General features: G+C 42.1%; 1 protein-coding gene across 2 annotated transcripts in view; it reads right to left on the bottom strand.

Moving 5' to 3' along the window:
• The window catches only part of usp6nl (USP6 N-terminal like), a 258,160-nt gene that overhangs the window by 70,323 nt on the left and 161,500 nt on the right, over positions 1–26,337 (bottom strand). For both annotated transcript variants that reach the window (XM_086010705.1, XM_086010704.1), the window contains exons 7-8: positions 10,928–11,035; positions 7,542–7,651 (exon numbers count right to left, since the gene is read on the bottom strand). In XM_086010705.1, coding sequence (XP_085866831.1) covers positions 7,542–7,651; positions 10,928–11,035 — 218 coding nt within the window. The remainder of the gene's footprint in view (positions 1–7,541; positions 7,652–10,927; positions 11,036–26,337) is intronic.

Genomic DNA, 26,337 nt, shown 5'->3' with positions numbered 1-26,337 from the left:
GGGTCGCCCTTTTAGAACTGAGATGAAGAGGAATTTCTTCTCTGAGGGTCATAAATATGTGGAATTCTCTGCCCCAGAGAGCTGTGCAGGCTGGGTCATTAAATACATTTAAGGTGAAGAGAGACAAATTTTTGCAAGATAAGGGAGTGAAGTGGCTTTGAGCCCAAGATCAGCCATGACCTTATTGAATGGCGGAGCAGGCTCGAGGGGCCAAGTGGCCTATTCCTGCTCCTATTTCTTATGTTCTTTCAATATCAAAGATCTCTGGTGTGCTTTTTGAAACTGCTTTGTAGTTCTACAGCTGTGTGTGTGTGTGAAGAATAAGGCAACTGTAACAAATGAGTAAAATATGTGTCGTCATAGTTCCAACTCCAACATTTTAGCAGAGCTGGGAAACCAAAGGGGACTTTCTTTGATCTCCTGTTTAAATCAAATAGTTTGAAATTCTAAATCACAAGAAAAGCTCTCTAAGTACAAACACCAGCTAATTTCGATACAGCAAGATCCCACAAACAGAAGTATGACAAATTATCAGTTATCTGTCTTTATGGTGTTGGTTGACACCCTTAAAAAGAGAGAACTTCCTTCTCTTCTTCGAATAGTGCCATAGGAACTTAAGGCCAAATGAACCACTGGTTTCGGCAAACAGCGCCTTATTTGAACATTTCATCTGAAAGTTGACACTCCCAACAATGTAACACAGTCTCATTACTGCACTGAAATATCAACCACCCTAGATTATGCACTGAAATCCTAGTGGGGTTTGAATCCACAACCTTCTGAATAAGAGGCTATAACACTACCAACTGAGCCAAGCTGACACTTAATGAAGGCCCATTTGATCTCATCTTTTCAGAGCACCAGTCTTACTGCCTTCCCATTATAGAATCTAGCTGTTTGTTAAATAGTGTATTAGCTTCAGCCATTCCTGTTGACTTGTTGTAGCTGTTGATAATTTTGTGTAAAATACTTCATGGCCTCTGTCAAAACTTGCCTTTCACAATTCAGAACCAGTATCTTGTACCTATAAGAACATAAGTTTCAGGAATTCAAAAGAACTGTTTACTGACCATAATGCATCTACTGTGACAAGTGGCTGATAAATGTATGTGTCTAGAAATATTGTCCGAGTGGGCTACTAAACATATGTTCTTGCTTTTTGATATTCGCCTCTAGGCCCGGAATTTGCAGTTGGGATGGCAGCATTCGCCGCCATTCCGCCTTTGAAACTGATCGCAACTTCAGGATTTGGCATATGCAGAATTCCCGAAGTTGCGGTCAGTCATTGACAGCTCTGAAACAGGCTGCGCTGTGCCCTCTCTCACACCACCCGCACCCCCACAGAACCGGAAATCTGTGTAATCCGCCAAATCATTGAAACGGACGAAAATTTCAGCTCTTCCGCAGTAAGCTGTTAAATTCCCCACTAAAAATTAGACCCAAAGGGATTAGGTGCAACTGGGGTTTTAACAGCGTTATTACTGCTAAACAAATGTTAAGGGTCTGGAAAATGAATTTTAATTTTGTGCAGTGAGAAATTTGTCCATTTTAATAAAAAATAACATTTTAAAGAAACTTTAAAAAAAGTCAACATTTAAGTTTGTCCATTTTTATTCCAGTTTTGCCTTTTCCCCCATGTGAAAGCCACAATCTTTCTTTTGCTCTCTCTAACTACTTTAAAAAGTTAAAATTAAGAGCTTACTCACTTCCTTGTTCGCTGTCTGTGAGAATTCTGCCTTCAATTGATTGGCTGCTTAGACAGCCTGTTGACATCACAGAAGTTTGCACAAGGGAATCCCGTTTAATTTCCATTGATTTGAACTGAAGGTCGGAAAACACAGGGATCGCAAGATCCTTGTGCGAAGTGTAATTCAGGGCCAGCAGCGAATGCTGGAAAAACTCAGCAGGCCAGGCAACATCCATGGAGAGAGAAATAGAGTCAACGTTCGCTTCACTGCTGGCTACAAATTCCAGGCTATTATATTTAACTTCATCAAGTGTAATATTTAGAGGGATATTCCCCATTGCTTTAAGTCAAATGGTTCTCTGTACTCCATCACATCTTTTCTGTAAATATTAGGTTAAAAACTGATCATTTACTTCAGCATTTCAGTTAACTTTTAAGAAAATTCTGAGACTATTTCAGAAGGAAATGCTCCACGATGCAAGAGTTGGCATTGTGCACATCATGACTGATCTCCCAATCAACACTAATGCCACAAGGGATTACGAGAGGCTGAAGTAAGACAGAATTTGCTCAACTAGTTACCAAGTTATTTGCAAAAATGCTGCTCAGGATTTCAGGAGGTGTTTGAAGGGGTAATTACCCTGCAGCAGGGCATTGCTCATCACATTTATTATTGTGTAACTCAAGTTTGCACACAACATAAGGAATGACCTTAAGCGTCATGTTCTCACTGGCAGTCCTAATATTTGACTGTGACTGGCTTATATTAACTAATTTGCACAGCTCAAGGTGGCAGGGATATGTGTGGGGTGAACACAACATAACATATTATGCAGCAATCTATATAGTTTTTCTCCGAAGTTTGGTGTTGAAGTTGCATTGTTAAAACAATGCTTGCAGGCACCTTTTCTGCCACGGACTTCAATATAATTACATGATGAAAAACAAATTCATTCTTCAACGTGGCTATGCTCAACTCTGACAAGCATCAAAAATTTAAATTAATGGTTTTTACCGTCAACCATCATAATTTTATGTTCCTATTGTAGTAAAAGTCAAAAGAAGCTAACCCCAATTATATCCAACTTACTGACACCCTTTTCAATACCGGTAATCAATCAAACCATGGCAATTTCATGAAAATTTAAAATAAATTGAAGTCTATTTTTCAGCAGAGAGAAAATGCATGCACAGCATGAAAGTAATTAATTGCAATACTGAAGATGAAGTGGGTTGTGTTTATTATTACAGGCAAAGCAATACCAAAAAAAAATACAAAAGTTCAAACAGAATCATGGAATGGTTACCAGCACGGAAGGCCATTTGGCCCGTCGAGCCTGTGCCAGCTCTCTACAAGAGTACTTCAGCTAGTTCCACTCCCTCGCCCTTTCCCCGTAGCCCTGCAATTTTTTTTCCTTCAGGTACTTATCCAATTCCCTTTTGAAAGCCCCGATTGAATCTGCCTCCACCACCCTTTCAGGCAGTGCATTCCCGATCCTAACCACTCGCTGCGAAAAAAGTTTTTCCTCATGTCGCCTTTGATTCTTCTGCCAGTCACCTTAAATCTGTGTTCTCTGGTTCTTGAGCCTTCTGCCAATGGGAACAGTTTCGTTATCTACTCTGTCCAGATCCCTCATGCTTTAGAACACCTCTCAATCTTCTCTGCTCAAAGGAGAACAACCTTCTCCAGTCTATCCATGTTATTGAAGTCCCTCATCCCTGGAATCATTCTCGAAAATCTTTTCTGCACCCTCACATCCTTCCGAAAGTGCGGTGCCTAGAATTGGACACAATACTCCAGTTGAGACCGAACCAGTGTTTTATACAGGTTCATCATAATTTCCACACTTTTATACTCTATACCTCTGTACATGAAGCCCAGGATCCCATCAGCTTTTTTAACTGCTTTCTCAACCTGCCCTGCCACCTTCAATGATTTGTGCACATATACCCGAAAGGTCTTTCTGTTCATGCACCCCCTTTAGGATTGTACCCTTTAGTTTATATTTCCTCTCTTCATGCTTTCTACCAAAATGTTTCACATTGCACTTTTCTTGGTTAAATTTAATCTGCCACAGGTCCGCCCATTCCACCAGCCTGTCTCTGTCCTCTTGAAGTCCATCACTATCCTCTTCTTAAAAAAAAAAATTTAAAAAAAATTATTCGTTCATGGGATCTGGGCATCGCTGGCAAGGCCAGCATTTATTGCCCATCCCTAATTGCCCTTGAAAAGGTGGTGGTGAGCCACCTTCTTGAACCACTGCAGTCCATGTGGTGAAGGTACTCCCACAGTGCTGTTAGGGAGAGTTTTTCCAGGATTTTGACCCAGCGACGATGAAGGAATGACATAAGAACATAATATATTTCCAAGTCAGGAAAGTGTGTGACTTGATGGGGAGCCTGGAGGTGGTGGTGTTCCCATGTGCCTGCTGCCCTTGTCCTTCTAGGTGGTCGAGGTCACGGGTTTGGGAGGTGCTGCCGAAGAAGCCTTGGCGAGTTGCTGCAGTGCATCTTGCAGATGGTACACACTGCAGCCACGGTACGCTGGTGGTGGAGGGAGTAAATGTTTAAGGTGGTGGATGGGGTGCCAATTAAGCGGGCTGCTGTCCTGGATGGTGTCGAGCTTCTTGAGTGTTGTTGGAGCTGCACTCATCCAGGCAAGTGGAGAGTACTCCATCACACTCCTTACTTGTGGCTTGTAGATGGTGGAAAGGCTTTGGGGAGTTAGGAGGCGAGACACTCGCCGCAGAATACCTAGCTTCTGACCTGCTCTTGTTGCCACAGTATGTGTGTGGCTGGTCCAGTTAAGTTTCTGATCAATGGTGACCCCCAGGATGTTGATGGTGGGGGATTCGACGATGGTAATGCCGTTGAATATCAAGCAGAGGTGGTTGGACTCTCGCTTGTTGGAGATAGTCATTGCCTGGCACTTATGTGGCGTGAATGTTACCTGCCGATTATCAGCCCAAGCCTGAATGTCATCCAGGTCTTGTTGTATGCGGGCATGGACTGCTTCATTATCTGAGTCATCGCGAATGGCACTGAACACTGCCGTCATCAGCGAACATACCCATTTCTGACCTTATGTTGGAGGGAAGGTTATTGAAGAAGCAGCTGAAGTTGGTTGGGCCTAGGACACTGCTCTGAGAAACTCCTGCAGAGATATCCTGGGGCTGTTCACTATACTTCCAAGTTTTGTGTCATCTGCAAATTTTGAAATTGTGCCCTGTACACTCACATCCAAGTCATTAATATATATCAAGAAAAGCAGTGGTCCCAGAACCAACCCCTGTGGAACACCACTGTATACCTTCCTCCAGTCCGAAAAACAACCGTTCACCACTACTCTCTGTTTCCTGTCACTTAGCCAATTCTGTATCCATGCTGCCACTATCCCTTTTATTCCATGGGATTCAATTTTTCTGGCAAGCCTATTATTATGTGGCACTTTGTTGAACGCCTTTTGGAAATCCATGTACACCACGTCAACCACATGGCCCTCATCAACCCTCTCCGTTACCTCATCAAAAAAGGCTATCAAGTTGGTTAAACATGATTTGCCTTTAACAATTCTGTGCTGGCTTTCCTTAATTAATCCACACTTGTCCAAGTGACTGTTAATTTTGTCCCTAATTATTGTTTCTAAAAGCTTTCCCACTGCTGAGGTTAAACTGACTGGCTTGTAGTTGCTAGGTTTATCTTTACACCCTTTTTTGAACAAGGGTGTGTCATTTGCAGTTCTCCAGTCCTCTGGCACCACCCCCGTTTCTAAGGAGGATTGGAAGATTATGGCCAGTACCTCTGCGATTCCTTCCTTCACTTCCCTCAGCATCCTAGGATGCATTCCATCTGGTCCTGGTGACTTATCTACTTTAAGTACAGCCAGCCTTTCTAGTACCTCGTCTATATCAATTTTGATCCCATCCAGTATCTCCTCAACCTCCTCCTTCACTAAGTCTACAGCAGCATTTTCTTTCTTGGTGAAGACAGAGTCAAAGTACTCATTTAGCATCTCAGCCATACCCTCTGCCTCCATGCGTAGGTCTTCTTTTGGTCCCGAATAGGCCCCACCCCTCCTCTTACTACCCGTTTACTATTTATATGCCTATAGAAGACTTTTGGATTACCTTTTATGTTGGCTGCCATTCTATTCTCATACCCTCTCTTTGCCCCTCTTATTTTCTTTTTCACTTCTCCTCTGAACTTTCTATATTTAGCCTGATTCTCAGATGTATTCTCGACCTGACGTCTGTCATGTGCTCTTTTTCTGCTTCGGCTTACTCTCTATCTCTTTCGTCATCCAGGGAGCTCTGACTTTAGTTGCCCTACCTTTCCCCCTAGTGAGAATGTACCTCAGCTGTACGCAAACTATTTCCTCTTTAAAAGGCAGCCCATTGTTCCATTACAGTTTTGCCTACCAATCTTTATTCCAATTTACCCGGGCCAGATCCATTACCATTCCACTGAAATTGACCTTCCTCCAATTAAGTATTTTTACTCTAGATTGTTCCCTGTCCTTTTTCATAGCTAGTCTAAACCTAATGATACTCTGATCACTGTTCCCTAAATGTTCACCTACTGACACTTTCTCCACTTGACCTACCTCTTTCCGTAGAACCAGATCCAGCATTGCCTCCTTCCTCGCTGGGCCGGACACATACTGATCAAGAAAGTTCTCCTGAACACACTTCAGAAGTTCTTCCCCCTCTCTGCCCTTTACACTATTACTCTCCCAGTCTATATTAGGATAGTTGAAGTCTCCCATTATCACTACTCTATAGTTCTTGCATCTCTCTAATTTCTCAGCAAATTTGCTCCTCCATATTTTCCCCACTAGTTGGTGGTCTATAGAATACACCTACTATTGTAATGGCAGCTCTATTTTTTCTTAACTCTAGCCATATAGATTCTGTCCGTGACCCATCCAGGACATCCTCTCTCTCCAGCACTAACATTATCCTTAATCAATACTGCCATACCACCTCCTAGTCAGATTGTAATTCCAATTAACTGCATATTAATTCTTACAGGTGCAACCTTCAACCAAGATGCATATCCATGATATTTAAAGAGCTATTACTGTATCATCATTCATACTTTAAAAAAAAAAGTACCATCACAAAGAATTGTCATTAAAATCTGTTTAGTCTTTCTTTGTTAATTTTAAATAATTTAGATGCTGGGTGTTGACAACATCATGGTTATACGCTTGGAAGCACTGAGCCCAACATGGAGGGGGAACTAAATTAAGCATAGTCGAAGCAAACGCACACCAGGGTTCATGAGTGCACTTGCTGATGTTAATTCAGCTTCCTTGCAGAGATAGACTACCCCACCCCACCATGAGGTCATTGGTAATCACTGTTCAAACAAAAATATTTCAAAAACACACAAAATTAAACATGGAAAAGAATAAATAGAAGATTTCCAGCATCTGCAGTATTTTCTTTTTGAAATTGAATTACTGTTAACTTCAACACCCCATTCTATGTAATCATTTGATTTTTAAGAAATTGAAATGACAGAAAGGGCAGCGCATTCGAATTTCGAGGCACCACTCTGCAGAGCAGCAAGACACAATTCCCTGTAGGATCAGGATGTCCGACTTCAGCTATAAGGCTGTGAAGAGCTGCATAGCTAGTCAGTTCCACACGGAGGAGGAGAAATATAATGTCAGTCACTATAGGCCAATCTTAAGCACCGCTTGGTATTAGAAGAGTAGGGCAGAGTTGTGGGAAAACTCTATAGGTGAAATATAAAGAGGTGGGAACTTACAAAAGGATTACACTGACTGTGCCAAGCAAATTCAAGTAGTATGTAGAAACATTTCAGAGGTAAGCAAAAATGTACTTACTTGACTCCATATCTTTCCCTGAACATGATATGGTCCCTGTAAGTACGGTTCACATCGAGGTCAATCTGCCTGATGTCTGGAGATATTGTTCGTGCTCTGTTTTTAAGTTTCTTAACATTTTTTTAAATGCAAAAGAGACAAGAAAATAAGACATTTGGGGATTGTCAGCAATATTCTCAAATCAAAAATAAACATAATGCTTAAATACTCAATTGTTAAAAAAAAATTTAAATTCACATTTTGCCAGCGTCTGCAAAACATTTTGCATCTAACACACTTTCATACAATGCTCACCTACAGTTCAGGCCTATTTTTTCAGCGTTGAAGCATTCACATTTTATGGAAAGATATGGCAGAATCAAAATGCAATTTTTATCCAAACCAATTGGCATTCTTGACCCAATTTTCTTCCCAGCAGTGACTGACGCTTGGTTACAGGTCCGTGAGCATCAGTATCCCATCCCTTTCCTCACGAGCCAGCAATTGCTGGCAGAATGTATGTTTGGGCAAGGGGGTAGTGGGTGGGAGATGGGAACGAGAGAGAGAAAAGAAGGGAAGTGCAACCAAAACTGGTCTTCATTCAACGTCCACAAATATGCACTTATCAACATGGGTCATTTGACAGAAATCAGAAGCATGAGCTCTGGTTGATTTCCCAGCCCAGGGAAGGGGGGGAATACTAAACCAAACAGTACAGGCCTAAACATGGTCCTGGTTGAGGTGAGCTAAATGGGTCAGGGGTCAAACCTGGCGTTCATGGTCTGTATTGCCTAGTATCACACCATGTTGTTCGTTTGCTCTTTGAGTGATTCTGCACGCGAAAGTATCAGATTACCTCACAATCAAACAACAGATGTTATTTCAATATCAATCAGGTACCTTGGTCAAAAATAATTCTTCCCAAAGTCTGGGACTGGTGGCCCACATGGACAGAAAATCCTTCTTATAACACAGGATTTCTTATTGCTGTAGTACTTCAATCTTGCAACTGGATGGCACTGTAATGAACTTCTAGTTGAAATAAATTGTCTTGAACAGTACCAAATTTTAGCCACTTGATCATATTATGCTGAATTGTAAAAGCATATTTGTACAAAAGCACCAAGTAGGGGGAATGAAGCACAATGCAGCATTTCAATATAGACTGCCATTACAATGCCCGCCAGTGGCAGGAATTAGGAACCTACAGCAATTATAGCCAAGCCGAAAAAAGCATCTTCAGGAGGACAGATGTAAAACAACATTACAAGTGAGCAGACTGTACAGGGATACATGCTCAACACCAAGCAGGGCAGAGATGAAAATCCTCTCATGTCCAGTGCATGGTCCTAAATGCATGAATAAGAGGGTTGAATACTTTTCTCATTCCTACCTCATAAGTCTTGGGGAAACGTAAATATATGATGAGATAACAAAAATCTCCAAATATTTGATGTTGTTTGGAGGGAGGCCATCAGTTCTAATTGTTGACAAAAAAATTAGTACTTTTGATCATCTAAATGGTACAGTTTTAAAGGGGGGTGCAAGTGCACAAATCTTTGAAGGTGGCCAGACAGGTTAACAAAGCAGCTAATAAAGCATATGGGATTCCTGGGCTTTATAAATAGAGGCAGAGTACAAAAGCCAGGAAGTCATGCTAAACCTATAGAAAACACTAGTTTGGCCCCAGCTGGAGTATTGTGTCTAATTCTGGGCACCACGTCTTAGGAAGGACGTGAAGGCTTTGGAGTGTGTACAGAAGAGATTTACTAGAATGGGATGAGGGATTAGTTATGTGGATAGACTAGAGAAGCTGGAATGTTCTCCTTGGAGCACAGAAGGCCGAGAGGAGATTTGATAGAGGTGTTTAAAATCATGAAGGGTTTAGATAGAGTAAATAAAGAGAAACTGTTCCCAATGGCTGAAGGGTCGATAACCAGAGGGCACAGATTTCAGGAGATTGACAAAAGAACCAGAGGTAGCAGGAGGGAAAACTTTTAATGCAAATTAGTTGGATTTGGAAAGCACAGCCCGATAGGGTGGTGGATGCAGATTCAATAGCAGCCTTTGAAAGGGAATTGGATAAATACTTGAAGGAGAAAAAATTGCAGGGATATGGGGAAAGAGCCAGGGAGTGGGACTAACTGGATTGCTCTTTGAAAGAGCCAGCACAGACTCGATGGGCCGAAAGGCCTCCTTCTGTGCTGTACTATTCGATGATAAGTAACTTTCCATAGCATTTTGGTTTATTAATAAAAACATTTAGGACAGGGACTTGCTCACCTGATCCGGTCACCCTACAAGAGTCTGAGCTCAACCAGGCTTGTCAGAAACAATCACCAAGGAGAGACTAGGTACTTCCCACAAGTAGTGAAAAAGGCAAAGCTCAGAGGGCAGGGCCGCTCTTCAGCATCTGCTTTAACCCGTTTAAGAACAGCATGGGCATAGACTTGGAAGAAAACATGCTGCAAATATAAATATTTTTTCAATGTCACCAATCACAATTTTGTCTGAAAGAATTGCCTATTTTTATAGGGGATTGGATAGTGCAGTGTTTTAATACACTATCCTTTAATCTCTGGGAACTGGGTTCACTCGAGATCAACTCAAGTCTCATATGTCGACTGAATTGTGTTTGAGCAGTACAAGACAGTTCCCAGTGGATGCAGGCCCAAAGCACAATACTGCCCCACAATTCAGCACAGACAGCCATTGCCTTCACCAACACCACAAGGATGAATGACATTGTAAATGAAAGAAGTCACACTGATGTAGTGGAGTTGCTCTTCTATGCCTGGGGTTAAGACATGATGGAGCTAAATGTAACGATGTGCTAAGCCTCAGGTAAATATACATGATGGCTGATACTGGATATCCATATGGTAAGTATTCCACTGCCAACAGTGATTTTACCTTACACACAAAGAACTATTTAAATTAGGGAAATAATGCTACAGGGAACAATTTGTACACAGAACCTACTCTTCAATTTGAGCAAAAATACCATGAAAAGTAAAACAGTATAGCTGCCAATCATAAGCAGTTCACAATGATGTACATTTACCCGGAATGTATTGCAGCAAGGAACAAGAGTCTGCTGGTAGATTGTTTGACAATGCTGGGATGTCAAGTGTTTAAACACAAATCGAACTATGCATTATTTTTGTTTTAAAAAAAATATGCGGTCTGGTAGAATCAAGTTTGGCAAAATTCCAAAGCTACATTTTAAATTTACCAATTAAGACTGGTTATCAATGTGCTTATATTTACAGGTACATAAATGCATTGCACATGAACATCATTTTGCTCCTCCCTGTGTTTTCAATAATGTGGGTAAACTAAAAATCATGCAAGTATGGCCCTAGTTAAAGTTAAATTAAAAGTATCAGAAATAGCAAAAAACTTACATCATACAAGTCTTTTTTCTCCAACTTTACTTTTTGTATTTCCAGAAGCAGAGACCAGACCTCTCCTCTCAGCTGCAGTGGGATTCCCTTATAAATTCTCCGCACCACCTTAGGATCAAAGTGAAAAATAATCGTTTTCCTTAGCTACATTGTACAGTAAGTTACTAAAATCTACAACGATGCAAGGTCAAAATGGTCAAAACTGCAACAGATGCATATGCTATTTGGGAACTAGCTAAATTGATCAGTGGAGCCACATCTAGAAACCAAAAATATAATAAGGATTAGTCAGCATGGATTTCAAAAGGGAAAGTCTTGCTTGACCAAACTCATTGAATTTTTTTGAATAGTTAACAGAGCGTAGACAATGGTAATGCAGTAGCTGTAATTTACAGGTATCTAGATTTTCAAAAGGCCTTCAATAAAGGTACCCCATAATAGACTGACGAACAAGGTCAGAGAATGCAGAGTCAGGGGACAAGTAGCAGAATGAATCGCTAGCTGGCTTCAAGACAGAAAGCAGAGAGTAGGGTTAAAGGGTAGTTATTCACAGTGGCAGAAGGTGGGTAGTGGTGTTCCATAATGATCAGTGCCGGGACCACTGTTGTTCAAAATTTACATTAACAATTGAGACTTTGGAATCAAAAACACACATTCTAAATTTGCGGATGACTCCAAATTAGGGGGGAGTCAATACTGAGGAGGACTGCAACAAATTACAGGAGGACATTAATAAACTTGCAGAATGGGCATATAATTGGCAAATGAAGTTCAACACAAATAAATGTGGGGTATTACATTTTGGTAGGAAGAATAGGGAGGTTACTTATTACTTGGAGGGTGCGAGTCTCGATGGGGTAGAGGAGCAAAGGGATCTCGGAGTACCAATACACAAATTACAAAGTTGCGACACAGGTTAGCAAGGCCATAAAAAAGCAAACCAAGCACTGAGGTTTATTTCTAGAGGTATAGAATTGAAAAGTAGGGAAGTTATGCTGAACCTGTATCGAACCTTGGTTAGACCACACTTGGAGTACTGCGTACAGTTCTGTTCGCCATGTTATGAAAAGGATATAGAGGCACTGGAGAGAGTGCAGAGAAAATTTACAAGGATGATACCAGAAATGCGAGGGTATACATATTAGGAAAGGATGAACAGGCTGAGTCTCTTTTCTCTTGAGAAAAGAAGACTGAGGGGTGACCTAATAGAGGTCTTTAAAATTATGAAAGGTTTTGATAGAGTGGATACAGAGAGAATGTTTCCACTTGTGGAGAAGAGCAAAACTAGAGGTCATAAATATAAGATAGTCACCAAGAAATGCAATAGGGAATTCAGAACAAACTTCTTTACACAAAGAGTGGTGAGAATGTGGAACTCACTACCACAGGGAGTGGTTGAAGCGAATGGTATAGATGCATTTATGGAGAGGCTAGACAAGCATATGAGGGAGAGGGGAATAGAGGGTTAGGCTGATAGATTTAGATGAGGAAAAACAGGAGGAGGCTCGAGTGGAGCATAAACGCCGGCATGGACTGGTTGGGCCGAATGGCCTGTTTCTGTGCCGTATATCCTATGTAATCCTATGTAATGTTAAATAGCAGAGGCCCCACTGACCCAATAACAGCATCTTAGAAAATATTAATCTCAACTTTACAATACTGAGATAACTTGCCTCAAAAAATATTGCTACAATACTGCTCCTTCCTATCTTGTAATGCTGCAATATGAACCACCTTTTATTAGTATGAACCTCATGAATAATTTCATCATTTTTTTTCCACTTCTGAAGATGGACTGGAAATAAAGGTTCTAAATTGGGGGGAAGGTCGATTTTAATATAAGGCAGGATCTGGCCAAAATGGACTGGGATCAGCTACTTGTAGGAAAATCCACATCAGAGCAATGGGAGTCTTTTAGAAAGGAAAGAGAGAGAGTACAACGCCAACATGTTCCCGTAAAGATCAAGGGTGGGACCAACAAGCCCAGGGAACACTGGATGTCAAGGGATATACAAGAATGGATTACGAAAAAAGGGAGGCTTTTGGCAGATACAAAGGACTAAAAACAGTGGAAGCCCGAGAGGAGTATAGAAAGGGCAGGGGGGTACTTAAAAAAGAAATTAGGAGAGCGAAGAGGGGGCACGAAAAAACACTGGCGGGCAAAATAAAGGAAAATCCCACGGTGTTTTATAAGTATATTAAGGGCAAGAGGATAACCAGGGAAAGAGTAGGGCCCATTAGGGACCAAAGTGGCAATCTGTGTGTAGAGCCGGAAGATGTAGGTGAGGTTTTAAATGAATATTTCGCATCTGTGTTCACTATGGAGAAGGGTGATGTAGGCATAGAAATCAAGCAGGGTGATATACTTGAACAAATTAGTATTGAGGGGGAGGAGGTACTAGTGGTTTTAGCAGGCTTACAAGTGGATAAATCCCCAGGCCGAGACGAGATGTATCCCAAGCTGCTGTGTGAGGCAAGGGAGGAGATTGCAGGGGCTCCGACACAATTTTTCAGAACCTCTCTGGCCACAGGGGAGGTGCCAGAGGACTAGAGAACAGCTAACGTAGTACCATTATTCAAGAAGGGTAGTAGGGATAAACCAGGGAATTACAGGCCAGTGAGCCTAACATCAGTGGTAGGGAAATTATTGTAAAAAATTCTGAGGGACAGAATTAGTCTCCACTTGGAGAGGCAGGGATTAATCAAGGATAGTCAGTGCGGCTTTGTCAGGGGGAGATCATGTCTGAACAATTTGATTGAATTTTTCGAGGGGGTGACTAGGTGTGTGGGTGAGGTTAGTGCAGTTGATGTAGTCTACATGGACTTCAGTAAGGCTTTTAACAAAGTCCCACATGGGAGACTGGTCAAGAAGGTAAGAGCCCATGGGATCCAGGGCAATTTGGCACATTGGATCCAAAATTGGCTTAGTGGCAGGAGGCAGAGGGTGATGGTCGAAGGTTGTTTGTGTGACTGGAAGCCGGCGTCCAGTGGTGTACTGCAGGGATCGGTGCTGGGTCCTTTGCTGTTTGTAGTGTACATGAATGATTTAGATATGAATGTAGGAGGTATGATCAGTAAGTTCGCAGATGACATGAAAATTGGTGGAGTGGTAAATAGTGAGGAGGGAAGCCTCAGGCTACAGGACGATATAGACGGGATGGTTAGATGGGCAGAACAGTGGCAAATGGAATTTAATCCTGAAAAGAGTGAGGTGATGCATTTTGGGAGGACAAACAAGGCAAGGGAATACACAATGAATGGTAGGATCCTAGGAAGGACAGAGGAACCTTGGTGTGCATGTACATAGATCCCTGAAGGCAGCAGGACAGGTAGATAAGGTGGTTAAAAAGGCATATGGGATACTTATTTTCTATGCCTCGGCTAATGAAGGCAAGAGCAGGGAGGTTATGATGGAGCTGTACAAAACATTAGTTAGGCCACAGCTGGAACACTGTGTGCAGTTCTGGTCGCCACACTATAGGAGGGATGTGATTGCATTGGAGAGGGTGCAGAGGAGATTCACCAGGGTGTTACCTGGGCTGGAGCGCTTCAGCGATGAAGAGATTGGACAGGCTGGGGTTGTTTTCCTTAGAGCAGAGAAGGCTGAGGGGGGACCTGATTGAGGTGTACAAAATTATGAGGGGCATAGATAGGGTAGATAGAAAGGAATTTTTCACCTTAGTAGAGGAGTCAATAACCAGGGGGCATAGTTTCACGGTAAGGGGCAGGAGGTTTAGAGGGGATTTGAGGAAAAACTTTTTCACCCAGAGGGTGGTTGGAATCTGGAACTCACTGCCTGAAAGGGTGGTAGAGGCAGGAACCCTCAACATTCAAGAAGCATTTAGATGAGCACTTGAAACGCCATAGCAAACAAGGCTACGGACCAAGTGCTGGAAAATGGGATTAGAATAGACAGGGCTTGATGGCCGGCGTGGATACGATGGCCGAAGGGCCTCTTTCTGTGTTGTATAACTCTATGGCCTAGATTTTCAGTGTGTTGTGAGGCGGGCTTTTAGGCGTGCGGGGGGGGGGGGGGGGGGGGCTAAAATCCCGAATTCGGGGGTCCTGACACCATCCCGCCCAAAACCCGCCTCCGTGTGTTTCAAAGGAGGCGGGTACCTGTCCCGCACTGGGACCCGACGACCCGAGGAGTGAAGGGATTAGTGCCAATTAACTGCCTGTTAACAGGTAGTTTTTAGCCTAATCCCTATTTTGACGGGTGTCGTGTGGGATTCCCGATGGCTCCAAACCACGCCAGGTTAGAGCAGGCGGGCCGTCAGGTTGAAGGACTTGGAGGGGTCGCGATGTCGGTGTTCAGGTGAGTGATGGGTGCATGAGTGCAAAGGTAAGTGTGTTTGGTGTGTGTAAAGAAGTTTAAATTACCTGTACTTACCATAACAGCCTTACTTCCTCTAGGCGTCGGGCGTCCATCACTCAGCCGGCACTGAAAGCTGAATGGCTGCGAACTGTCAAAAGTGACAGCCTTCAGCGCCGGTGAGAGTTCTAACTGAGTCTGCGTAGAAGGACTCAGGTTAGAAGTCAGACTGTCAGTGTTTGACAGCTTCAAACAGCTGTGAAACGCTGATATTTCATCTGTCAACACGTCTTGACAGATGAAATTTCAGTCTGTGACGTCACCTGTTGCCGGGTGGCCCTTAATTGGCCTGCTGAGCCCACTGGGCGGGCTCAACAAGGTCAATCAAGGAAAAATCGCGTGGATTGGCCGGACGTTGATGGAGGCGCGACTAAAACCCCAAAGTTGTAGTCCAGCCTCCTTCCCGACTGCTGAATGAAAATCCAGCCCTATGACTCTATGAAGTCGATCAATTCCAAATAATTTTTCCAACTGGAGATGTAAGCTGACATCCTGTGTTTGCCAATTCACAGCCACCTGCAAAGATGTCTGCAAGAGCAGCTTAGGATGAATAGCTCTTCAATTTTCCATTCTGAGCCTAGCCTTGGCTTGGTCTCTCCCATGGCTATGAAATTCAGATCAAGTCCTCTGTGTACTGAATGATCCCCAACCAAACAGGGGTGAAAGCCCATGGGAGCTCAAATGTACTGGACTATACCGTCATGCAACATTTAAAAGCAATGTCCATCATTTCGCTGTAAAGTGCTTTGTGCTACCTGAAAAACATTATTTAAAGGTAAGTGGTTGCTGTAGATATATGGCACAATTAAAATCACTTGTACACGCACTGTTTGAACACAAATAAGTGACTTGTTGACCTGATATCTGCCTAACTTTTCCATGACGACCATTTTGGAACCAGGATTTTAAGAAACTATACTATTTCACCATGCACTTTGTTGTAGCGCTGTACTGAACTATTCTTACACACAACAGCTAGATTTTCTGCCCACTGATCATGGCTGGAAAATCTAAGTGACCTTTAACTCACAAATTTAGCTGTTGGAAAAGGCTACGGGTTCAAATTCCTCAAAAATAACAAAGGCCTGAGTCAGACCATACTTGTATCATATGGCTTCTTTTAAAAACCACTGTTCTCTGCAAATAAAATTAATGAACTATATTCATTAACTTATTTCTATATCCTGACCAAAAGCGTGAAAGGACTCAAAAATTACATGAAGTGCAAGAAAGCAGCTCGTGGAAGGATGCTCTGTACTCCGTGAATAGAGAAAGTGTTGAGACAAAAGCAAAATACTGCGGATGCTGGAAGTCTGAAATAAAAACAGAAAATGCTGGAAATGCTCAGCCAGTCAGGCAGCATCTGTGGAGCGAGAAACAGAGTTAACGTTTCAGATCGATGAGCATTACTTTGGTTAAGTATCTAAAGTACAGCTTTCCCAATTGCCTAGGCCAATATACAGACCAGAATATCCTGGACCTTATTGCCAGATGCCGTATACAGACCAGAAAGAACCCTATGTTCCTTCATAGCCCAATGATCCAGAGGCCAATTGTAGCACCCCAACCATATGCTGAGATCACCGAACTCAGTATAGATCAGGGACCAAATCTGGGATCTACTTGGTTTGAATGGTTCAGTGACACACTGCATGATGTATTTATTCAATAAACCACTGAGGGAAGGGCAACTGAGAGCTTTATAAAGAGTCCTGATGCGGAGACTCCCTCCAAGACTTAATGGTAATATTAAATCATAATTTTTCCCTTAATGATTCAAGGAGTAAGCATTTGTCTAATGTCCAGTTTTTATAGTCAAGCACAAACGGACTATAGAGAACAGCAACAATGTAAAAATGAAAAACAGTTCGATATTTGTTGTGTTACAAATGAAAATGTATATTCAGGATACGAAGGCAACATCGTCAAGAACAATGGCAATTAATTCCTGATTTGAGTGTGCTGCAAAAAAAGTCAAAAAAGCCAAGATTGCGCGAATGGAAAGAAATTAGGCTTTTAAAAAGAATCACAGTAAATAAAATGAAAATGAGCATGGTTTTTGAAATGAAAAATAAAACATTATTAAAACACGGAATGTAAAATAAGGCAGTGCATTATCAGAATTGGGAACATGTAAAAAAACCTAAGCAAATTTTAGGATTAACTGTTGGCAAAATGGGGTTGTTAACATTTGGAATAAACCAACACCTCTTCAACACAGAGCTTGAGATATTATTTTTCTAAATGGGAACTCGATTTAATTCTGCTGCAGGAGTGCAGAAAGAACTGCAATAAAGTCGATGATGGATGAGCAAAAAAATAAGTAAGGATAACCATGGTTGGTGATTGCAACACAAACCTACTGAACCAGCTAACATTAATGAGCCAAACAGCCTTTTCTCCATTACATGGACTTCTGTGTTTTACTTTATTCAGGGACAGACCTTATTACCACTGATTATAAAATTCCAATCTTATTTGTACAAAGTCAGGACAGAACCTATACCTGTATTTTTAACTTTATGAAAAAGTCAATTCAGTTTCTTTACAATAGTCTAACACTATCTGTAGGGTTAACAATATCTGTAGTGGTTACTCCCTTCCCATCTCTTCAGCCAATGCGATATGGCAATAATTACTGCATTGCAGGTTCAATCCCTGGTTTACAGCGAGTCAGCCGACCTCAACAGAAGACACTGCAATTGGTCCAGGCTAGAAAAATAAACCAGCAGCAAAAGTTCCTGCTCCTGCTGAAAAAGTGCTTGCGTGTTGAATGTCCAATGTCAGAAGGGAACAGCATTGGGCTTGGCTCTGATGCCTCCTCCACGATTGAATACTTACTAGTGAAACTGATACATGAAGCATAGCTGTGTGGACAAGGTACCAAAGACGTGATGATGCCTATGGAACCACACCAAATATGAATCGCAACTTCAATTTGGAGAAGGGGTGTGGCGGCGGGGGGGAATCCAAAAAAGGATGTGGCCCAGATTGAAGACCCAATAGTTCCCTCTCTCCGCAAACTGTATGGATCCTATGCAAAATTTAAAAATAGAAATAAAACTCTCTAAGTAGCAGCTAATATCGCCACCTTTCCAGTGTTTACTGAAGCTGCCATGGAAATAAATTTCGTCTCCTCACCTTATGGACTTAATCTAGGCGAACAACTATGTGCAGCACTAAAGCATGGTCACAGATACTGTCTTTCAGAAGAGGTATTAAACAATGGCCATATCTGCCAGCTCAGGGGGATATAAAAAGAGCTCATGACACTGTTGAAGATGCAAGGGAGAAGGAAATAGGGCGAATTAGAGTCAAAATAGATACAGAAAGAGAAATAGAGAGTGAAAGAAAGATTGGATTAAGAGAGAGAGAGAGAGAGAGAGAAAAGAGACAGAAAGGCAAAACAAGAAAAAAAAATTACATTTAAAAACCTCTAGTGACAATTTACAACCTGCAGGAGTGAGATTCCAGTTTCAATTGTTCCCTTTCTGGGCCTCCGAGATTGAGTGGCAGTGCAGGAATATAAACCTGGTCATTAAAAGGGTCCTTGCATTGTTAAATACCAGTCCTTACTTTCTGCAGCAACTTTAATTTGCTTTAACAGCACAAATCCGGCAATTTCTTGAAACTCCCGGAGAGGTTGACGACAAGTTCTGATTTTTTTCTCCAAGTCGAACTGCCTCATCGAGCAATTTGTGGCAATTCGCAGCATTTCTCTTCCTGCCCACAAATCATCTTAGGCAGTCCCTCGGAACCGAGGATGACTTGCTTCTGCATTAAAAATGAGTTCTCAGGTGACTGATGAGTCCAATGCAGGACCTACAATGCGGGCTTCTCCTCCACTTTGTGCGGTTTTGGGCCAGGGATTCCCAGGTGTCGGTGGGGATGTTACATTTTTTCAAGGAGGCTTTGAAGGTGTCCGTGAAGTGTTTCCTCTGCCCACCTGGGGCTCTCTTGCCGTGCCGGAGCTCCGAGTAGAGCGCTCGTTTTGGGACTCTCGTATCGGGCATGCGGATGATGTGACCCATCCATCACAGCTGATCGAGCATGGTCAAAGCTTCGATGCTGGGGATGTTGGCCTGAGCGAGAACACCGACGTTGGTGCGCCTATCCTGCCAATGGATTTGCAGGATCTAGCGGAGGCAACGTTGGTGGTACCTCTTCAGTGCTTTGAGGTGCCTGCTGTACATGGCCCATGTCTCGGAGGCATACAGGAGGGCGGGTATCACTACTGCTCTGTAGACCATGAGCTTGGTGCTGGGTTTGAGGTCCTGGTCTTCAAACACTCTCTTCCTCAGGCGACCGAAGGCTGCACTGGCACACTGAAGGCGGTGTTGGACTTAGTCATCGACGTCTGCCCTTGTTGACAGTAGGCTCCCGAGGTATGGAAAGTGGTCCACGTTGTCCAAGTTCTTGTCGTGGATTTTGATAATCGGGGGGCAGTACTGTGTGGCAGGGGCAGGTTGGTAGAGGATCTTTGTCTTACGGATGTTTAATGTAAGGCCCGTGCTCTCATACGCTTCGGTGAAGGTGTTGCCGATGGTTTGGAGTTTGACCTCCGAGTGTGCACAGATGCAAGCGTCAACTACATACTGTAACTCGACGACAGAGGATGGGACGACCTTGGATCTGGACTGGACCATCTGTTCTTTAGGTCGCGAGTTTTTTGTTGGACCTCGGCCTTCAGGCCTCTGTAGAGCTGCTTTCTTGCTCTCGAGTTCTGTTGCCGTTTCCATATCAGGAATGCCTTGTGCTTGCGGCTTATTAGCTCCTGGAACTCCCGGTCGTTCTCATCGAACCAGTCTTGGTTTAGCTTTGTTAATGCACACTAATAACGGCGTATGCATTTAACTTGCCATTATTTTCCCAGCAAATTCTGGCCATTGTGTTGTGTGTTTGTATGTCTCAAATGAACCAGTTCTTTAGGAGTAAATGTCACTTTAAAACAGCTGGCTTCTCACAAATTTAACCCTCCCAGCTTTTTTTTTTATACCTTCTATTTGAAATCACACTTATTGATCTCCCTTTGACTTTTCGCTGACCCTCTAACCATCACACATGCATGGCATTGCATTATTTAAATGATGCCCCTATTTAATGGTCATCATATTGCTACAAAGTTTTTGTCTTGAATTTGATCAAAAGCAGAAAAACAATCAATGCTAATGGCCCGGAATTTGCAGTGGGTAATAACAGCCAACGCACCGTTATTACCCCTTTGAAACTGATTGTAACCTCAGGATGTTGTGCAGCGCATCCGAACGCGGAAATCCTGAAATTGCGGTCAGTCATTCACTGCTCTGACACTGGCTGAGCTGTGCCCTCCCCCCATCCCCGGCAATCAGTGTAATCTGTCAAATCATGGAAACGGGCGAAAACTGTGGCTCTTCCGCGGCAATATTGCTGTTAAATACCCCATTAAAAGTCAGACCCTTTTGGATTAGGTGTAACTGGGGTTTTAACAGCCTATTGACTGCTAAACAACCGTTATGGCCCTGAATAACTAATGTTAATTTTGTGGAGTGTCTCATTCATCTATTTTTCTAAAAATTAAAATTAAGGGTCAGCGAAAGGTCAAAGGGAGATCAATAAGTGTGATTTCAAATAGAAGGTATAAGGTATGAGGGGGAAGGGAATAGAGGGTAATGCTGATAGAGTTAGATGAGGAAAGACGGGAGGAGGCTCGAGTGGAGCATAAACGCCGGCATGGACTGGTTGGGCCGAATGGCCTGTCTCTGTGCCGTATATCCTGTGTAATCTTACGTAATTGGGTCTTAAGTGCCCTGCTATTCTTTATGTATAAATTAATGACTTGGAGCAAGGGTACAACAAGTGAGATCTCCCAAGTTTGCAGATGATATAAAATAAATGATCAGCAATCCACACGATGATTTTTCACACCTCTATTAAACTGTTTTTACATGTAGCTGGAATTCTCTCCATGCAACGGACATGAACATCAGTGAATCTGTCCTTGTTTTTAGGTTCAGTTAATTGTAATATGCAGTACAAGCACAGAGCAGAACTTGCGCCTCCGAATCAGTGTTGGTCCAATAGCAGGAAGGAATTTGTGTACTGCTCTAAGCCATAAAGGGTAAATCACTTTTTTGACTGATGGCTGCAGAAAGAGGCTGAGCTGTCTTGAAAAGAGCAGGGCAGGCAGCTTTGCTGAAGAAGCAGTAGAAATTTTACTGAATCAAGTGCAGTTCAAGAGAAAGATCCCGTTTGCCCAAGGTGGCCAATGGGTCAGCAAACATGAGCTTGGCCAATCCCAGCAACACTGTTCAGAGGATGTGGGTGCAGTGCTGTAAAATATTCAATGCCCACATCAGGCATGGCAAGCTTGGGGACCGCACTGTCAACTCATAATTGAGGCACTGCAGGAACTATTACTGGTATAAACTATTCTCTCCTACCCATCCATTCCTACATTGTGTCTCCAGCTTCTCATGGTTGTCCATTAGGCTGCAGTGTGCACTTCCTAGCACCTCTTTTGCTCAGCACCACCTTCTTCAGCAGAAGACAAACCTGCCAAGTCCTTCCATGTACAGCACCTGTACGTTGCATGTTAGGGTCTTTCCAACACCTACAGCTAGTACTTCTGGCATACGGATTTTGGGATATGATAGACTACCAAAGTCAACTACTCGATTCACGCAAATTAACTTTTCTGGACGGAGCGGTTATGTATTTGCAGCATTTCTAGATTTTATAGCAATGCTGTTCAATGTGTCTGTGTTTTTCCTTTCAGCTACTTGAATGCCAGATCTACTATTTTCAGTACAGGGAACAGGAGGTTGCATGACATCAAATTGGCAGTGACGCTGCTGCTTAATTATTCATCCATCCCCCACCCCAAGAAACTGAAATGTTTCAACCAAAAGAAAAATATCCAGGAACCATACAACAGCAATATAATTGAATTGCTTTTTGTAGATAACCAATGATTAATACAAACATATCTATGTGATCTAGTTAGATATACGCATATTTTGGTCTTTACACACGGTTTGTAATCATCGTGTAAGCATCAATCGGATTTGTTATTTTGTTATCTAACAGGAGGAGGAAGAAGGCATCTTGAGCCCCTGGAAATTAATTATAAGAGGATCAATGGCTCTTTCAGAGCAATTGGCTTTTGCATTTTATCACCAGCAAAAACTATTTTAAGTGAGGCAAACCAGGTTGATTATACTTTAGAACCACTCCATTACTCTTTTTGACAACTCACACACTTGAATTAATTACCAGAAACAGTATCAGAGATGACAGAACAGCCAAAATCTTGCAACCACATGACCCCAGAACCAAGATATGCCAAATAACCTATTGAATGCAGACTTGAGCACAAATATAATTAAAAGCTGCAAAGGAAATTTATGGGTTTGGCGAGACATTTGTTGCTTAACATAGTCTGTGAAATAATGTCCTAATTCACCATTTGAAGCAAACATACATTGTGGGGGGCGGGGGAGGCAAAATTATACATTCTGGTACTGTTATTAAAGAGCTGCGGCACCTTGCACAGCTTCTTAAAGAGAAAGCAGTTTGGTCTTTTGTTTGCTGCAACAATGCATTGCACCATATGGCAGTGATTTCTTCAGATATATGCAAATGACTAATATCCTGTCTGATGTTGCTGTACTAATACACACCAAGACATTGGAGGACTTGAATCAGGAAAAAAAAAGTTAGTTTCTCAGTTTCATTCTGATTTACCTTCAATTTTCAGTTGAACACTAAGGGAACCAAGGGATATGGGGATAGTGCAAGGAGGTGGAGTGGAGGTAGAAGATCAACCATGAATGGCGGAGCAGGCTCAAAGGGCCAAATGGCTTACTCCTGCTCCTATTTCATAGTTCTTATTTAATTTTATTGAGCTAAGATCGTGGGGCCACGATATTTGAGACACATTGTGGAACTTACTGATGTTGGAGCAACTGCACGGGAACAAGAAGCCTCTGTTGTTTTCAGGATCTGTACCCTGGCCTGACCATAGTGGGAGGTTGTGAGGATTAAATTCTCAACCAGCATCTATTTCAATCAACTTCTCGGCCTCTTGGGAGTCTGCCGAGATCCCCTTCATTTTGAAATGGGTCAACTTGATTTATCTCCTGATGCCGAACACTGAGCACAAAAAAACACAGCCTGTGACCTCCCCACAGGTTCCAGCTCATCGACCTACTATTTCTGGTTCAGAAAATTTTAGGAACTTCATCCCCTTTCTGACACCTTATTGTCACCTCGCCTCCCGGCAACAGTTCAGCCTCACCGATCTGATTTTGGCGAGATTGGCTGCATTCGGAGCCTGTGTTTATACTCTGTTGATGGGTGACTCCATGGCCCAACTTCCCCAAGGAAACATCTTGCAGATGGTACTCCACAGATACACGAGTTTGTTGTTTACAATCATTACAAACTACGCAGGAAGTTACCAGTCTCACCCACGATGCAACAACATACCCACTAATTGGTTTGAAGGAACAAAAAATCCTTGAAGATTTTTTTAAATTTTCTAAAGTTTCATAAAGTTCAGATATTATGTTTTTACTGGTGAAAACTGACAATGCAATCATTTTAAACAATGCATTGACAAATCATATACAATTTGTTTCATCTTTGATAGTGATTTAGATTTTACAGAAATAGCTGCCTGGTGCCGGCACATTGAATGAACAAGCAGTCTGCTGTTAAACCTGTGAAAAATATTTCCATAATATTTCAAATGTAATTATATATACATAAATGATGAAATTCACGTGATAAAATATTTTCCGTAAAGAAAAAAAGTTTGTCGTTTAGGCTAATTTGTGATCAAAAATTCCAGTCTGGTTTCCGGAACTGAATTTTTTAAGTTTCTTACAGATATACTGCTATTCTAATTTGGCAGAATAACGACAACTTCTGATAGATCCTGCATTCTGGGTGGACACCAGAAACTACTGAAATTTAAGTCACTGAAATCTATTAATTGTATGATCTGCAACAAAGTGTCAATTAGAGATGATAATATTGAAAATGCAAACATTTAAACAAAGCAACTCTCTACTACCAAGAATGCAAAGAGGGCAAAGCTAGCCAGTGACCTTTGCCAGAAAAAAGCAATTTTAATCGAAGTAAAAACTTCACAGTTTCAGTATTTTTATTTTTTTTAAAGTGTACATGAAACTTGTTACTGACCCCCATCCACATTGCAACAGGTTTTCACTTCAGTAAAGAAGCATATCAAGTGATTAGAAACTCCAGAACAGCTGACAATGTACATATTTGGTTGTTAAAGCTCATGTTCAATTTTTCAAAAATTAAATGGAAACTACATGTAAATGTTGCCATGTACCTGTACTCTCAAAATTTTCAAATTGCACGGCTTTTTAAAATCCCATTCATCAGATTCCAGCTGTCAATAGTTATAATGCTAGGTTTAAAAAAACTGAGTGCCGCATTAAACGCAACTATTTTTTTCATATTTAATATTCAATGAATACTAAGTTTAATATCAATTTTGCAATACAGTTTAATATTTAGCTGACGAAGACATGATTTAAACTATAGGGAAGGCTTATAGCAACAAAGCAGTATAATTTTATTTCTCGTATCTGGTACAACTGTTGGAATTCATGGTTTTCACAGACAGCCAGAGTCCGAAACGGCAACATGAACGAAAAGATTCAAAAGATAGAAGGGCGATGCGGATCCAGTCGGACCAAAATGATAAGTGAAGCTGGTTTGAATGAATGGGCATCTCTATTTCATGTTGTAAAGTTTTCTTTCTTGGCCAATTTTCTCCTCCCACCACTAAAAGCAGAAACTCTTGCTCGATACAGGCCTATGGATGCCAGCAGGCCCGATTATCAAAGTCCATACATGAACTATTTTCATCAGGAATCGCTGGATAGTTATAAAGGAGCAGGAACTCTTGACTGATTTGCACCCCCTGCTTAGTCTGGGGCTGAAGGCAACTGCAGCATTCCAGCTGCTGCCTTGGCCGAGATCAGCTAAGTCAGCACCCATCAGGAATTCAACCTTGGACTTACCAGTCTGTATGGCTTAGTACATCTGCCATTGTCTGCACCTACCAGGCCATCAAAGGATCCATTACATTAATGCATAATTAAGGAATCTGTATACAGGAAACTTTGTGTTATCCGGAGGCTAAATGTCCGGCAAGCTCGAGCCACCGGCAAAAATCAGGAGCCGTTTTGTTAGGTTTTTTTTCTTCTCGTGGCTTTTTTTCCCCCCAACAGTCAGGCTCTGCAAAGTCTCTGTAGCTTAGCAACAGCTTCAGAGAGACGCTTCCAAGGTATGGGCCGACTGTTTAGAAGCTGTTGCTAAGCAACAGTGTTTGTTGTCAGATACGGAGATGAAAAGCTCCGTATGCTTCAACATTAACGCTGGTGTGTCCAGCAGTTTTAAGGGAACGGCAACAGCTCGGTCCCGTCGGTGCCGGATAGCACAAAGTTTCCTGTATATTGCATAGAGTATGCAACTACAGTGCATTTATTCTCATTATTGTTCCATCAATTATAAACCTGATCTTAATGAAAATTACTTCCATAATATAGATTAACTATAGGTATATTTTATCGCGAATGGCTGGACGACATAGTGGTTATAGCACATTTGCCTTTCACTTTTGGGTCCGGAGTTCAACTCCAGCCCAGACTTAGGGGATGAAAATATCCTGTCTGCTGGCTGTAAATGTCCTGTGTGAATTAAGTCTCTCAGTTCCTCGTGTCCATGGGCCCACAGCACAAAATTTACTCCAATGTTCCAGCAGTTGCTATGGAGAAGTGGCAAACAAAAGGCAATTAGGACCAGACTTAGTCTCCACATAGCTTGTAATAGAGTAGAGGCAGCATACCTGATCCCAAAGTTACTCTGAAACCAGGCTAAGTCTGGACCGATTTGCCTTTTGTTTGGCACTTGTCCATAGTGTGCGCTGGAGAGCGAGTCAAATTTCCAATTTTAGTATCGTGAACAATTTCACGTTGTGGGCCCTGCCATTCTCGATGCTCCTCCCCAACTCCTTTTA

The sequence above is a fragment of the Somniosus microcephalus genome, chromosome 17, assembly GCF_052327205.1.
Source record: "Somniosus microcephalus isolate GS21.2 chromosome 17, FLI_Smic_1.0, whole genome shotgun sequence".
NCBI classification, from domain to species: Eukaryota; Metazoa; Chordata; class Chondrichthyes; order Squaliformes; family Somniosidae; genus Somniosus; species Somniosus microcephalus.
The sequence above is the reverse complement of the archived record's forward strand: the minus strand, read 5'-3'. Positions and strand labels throughout refer to the sequence as shown.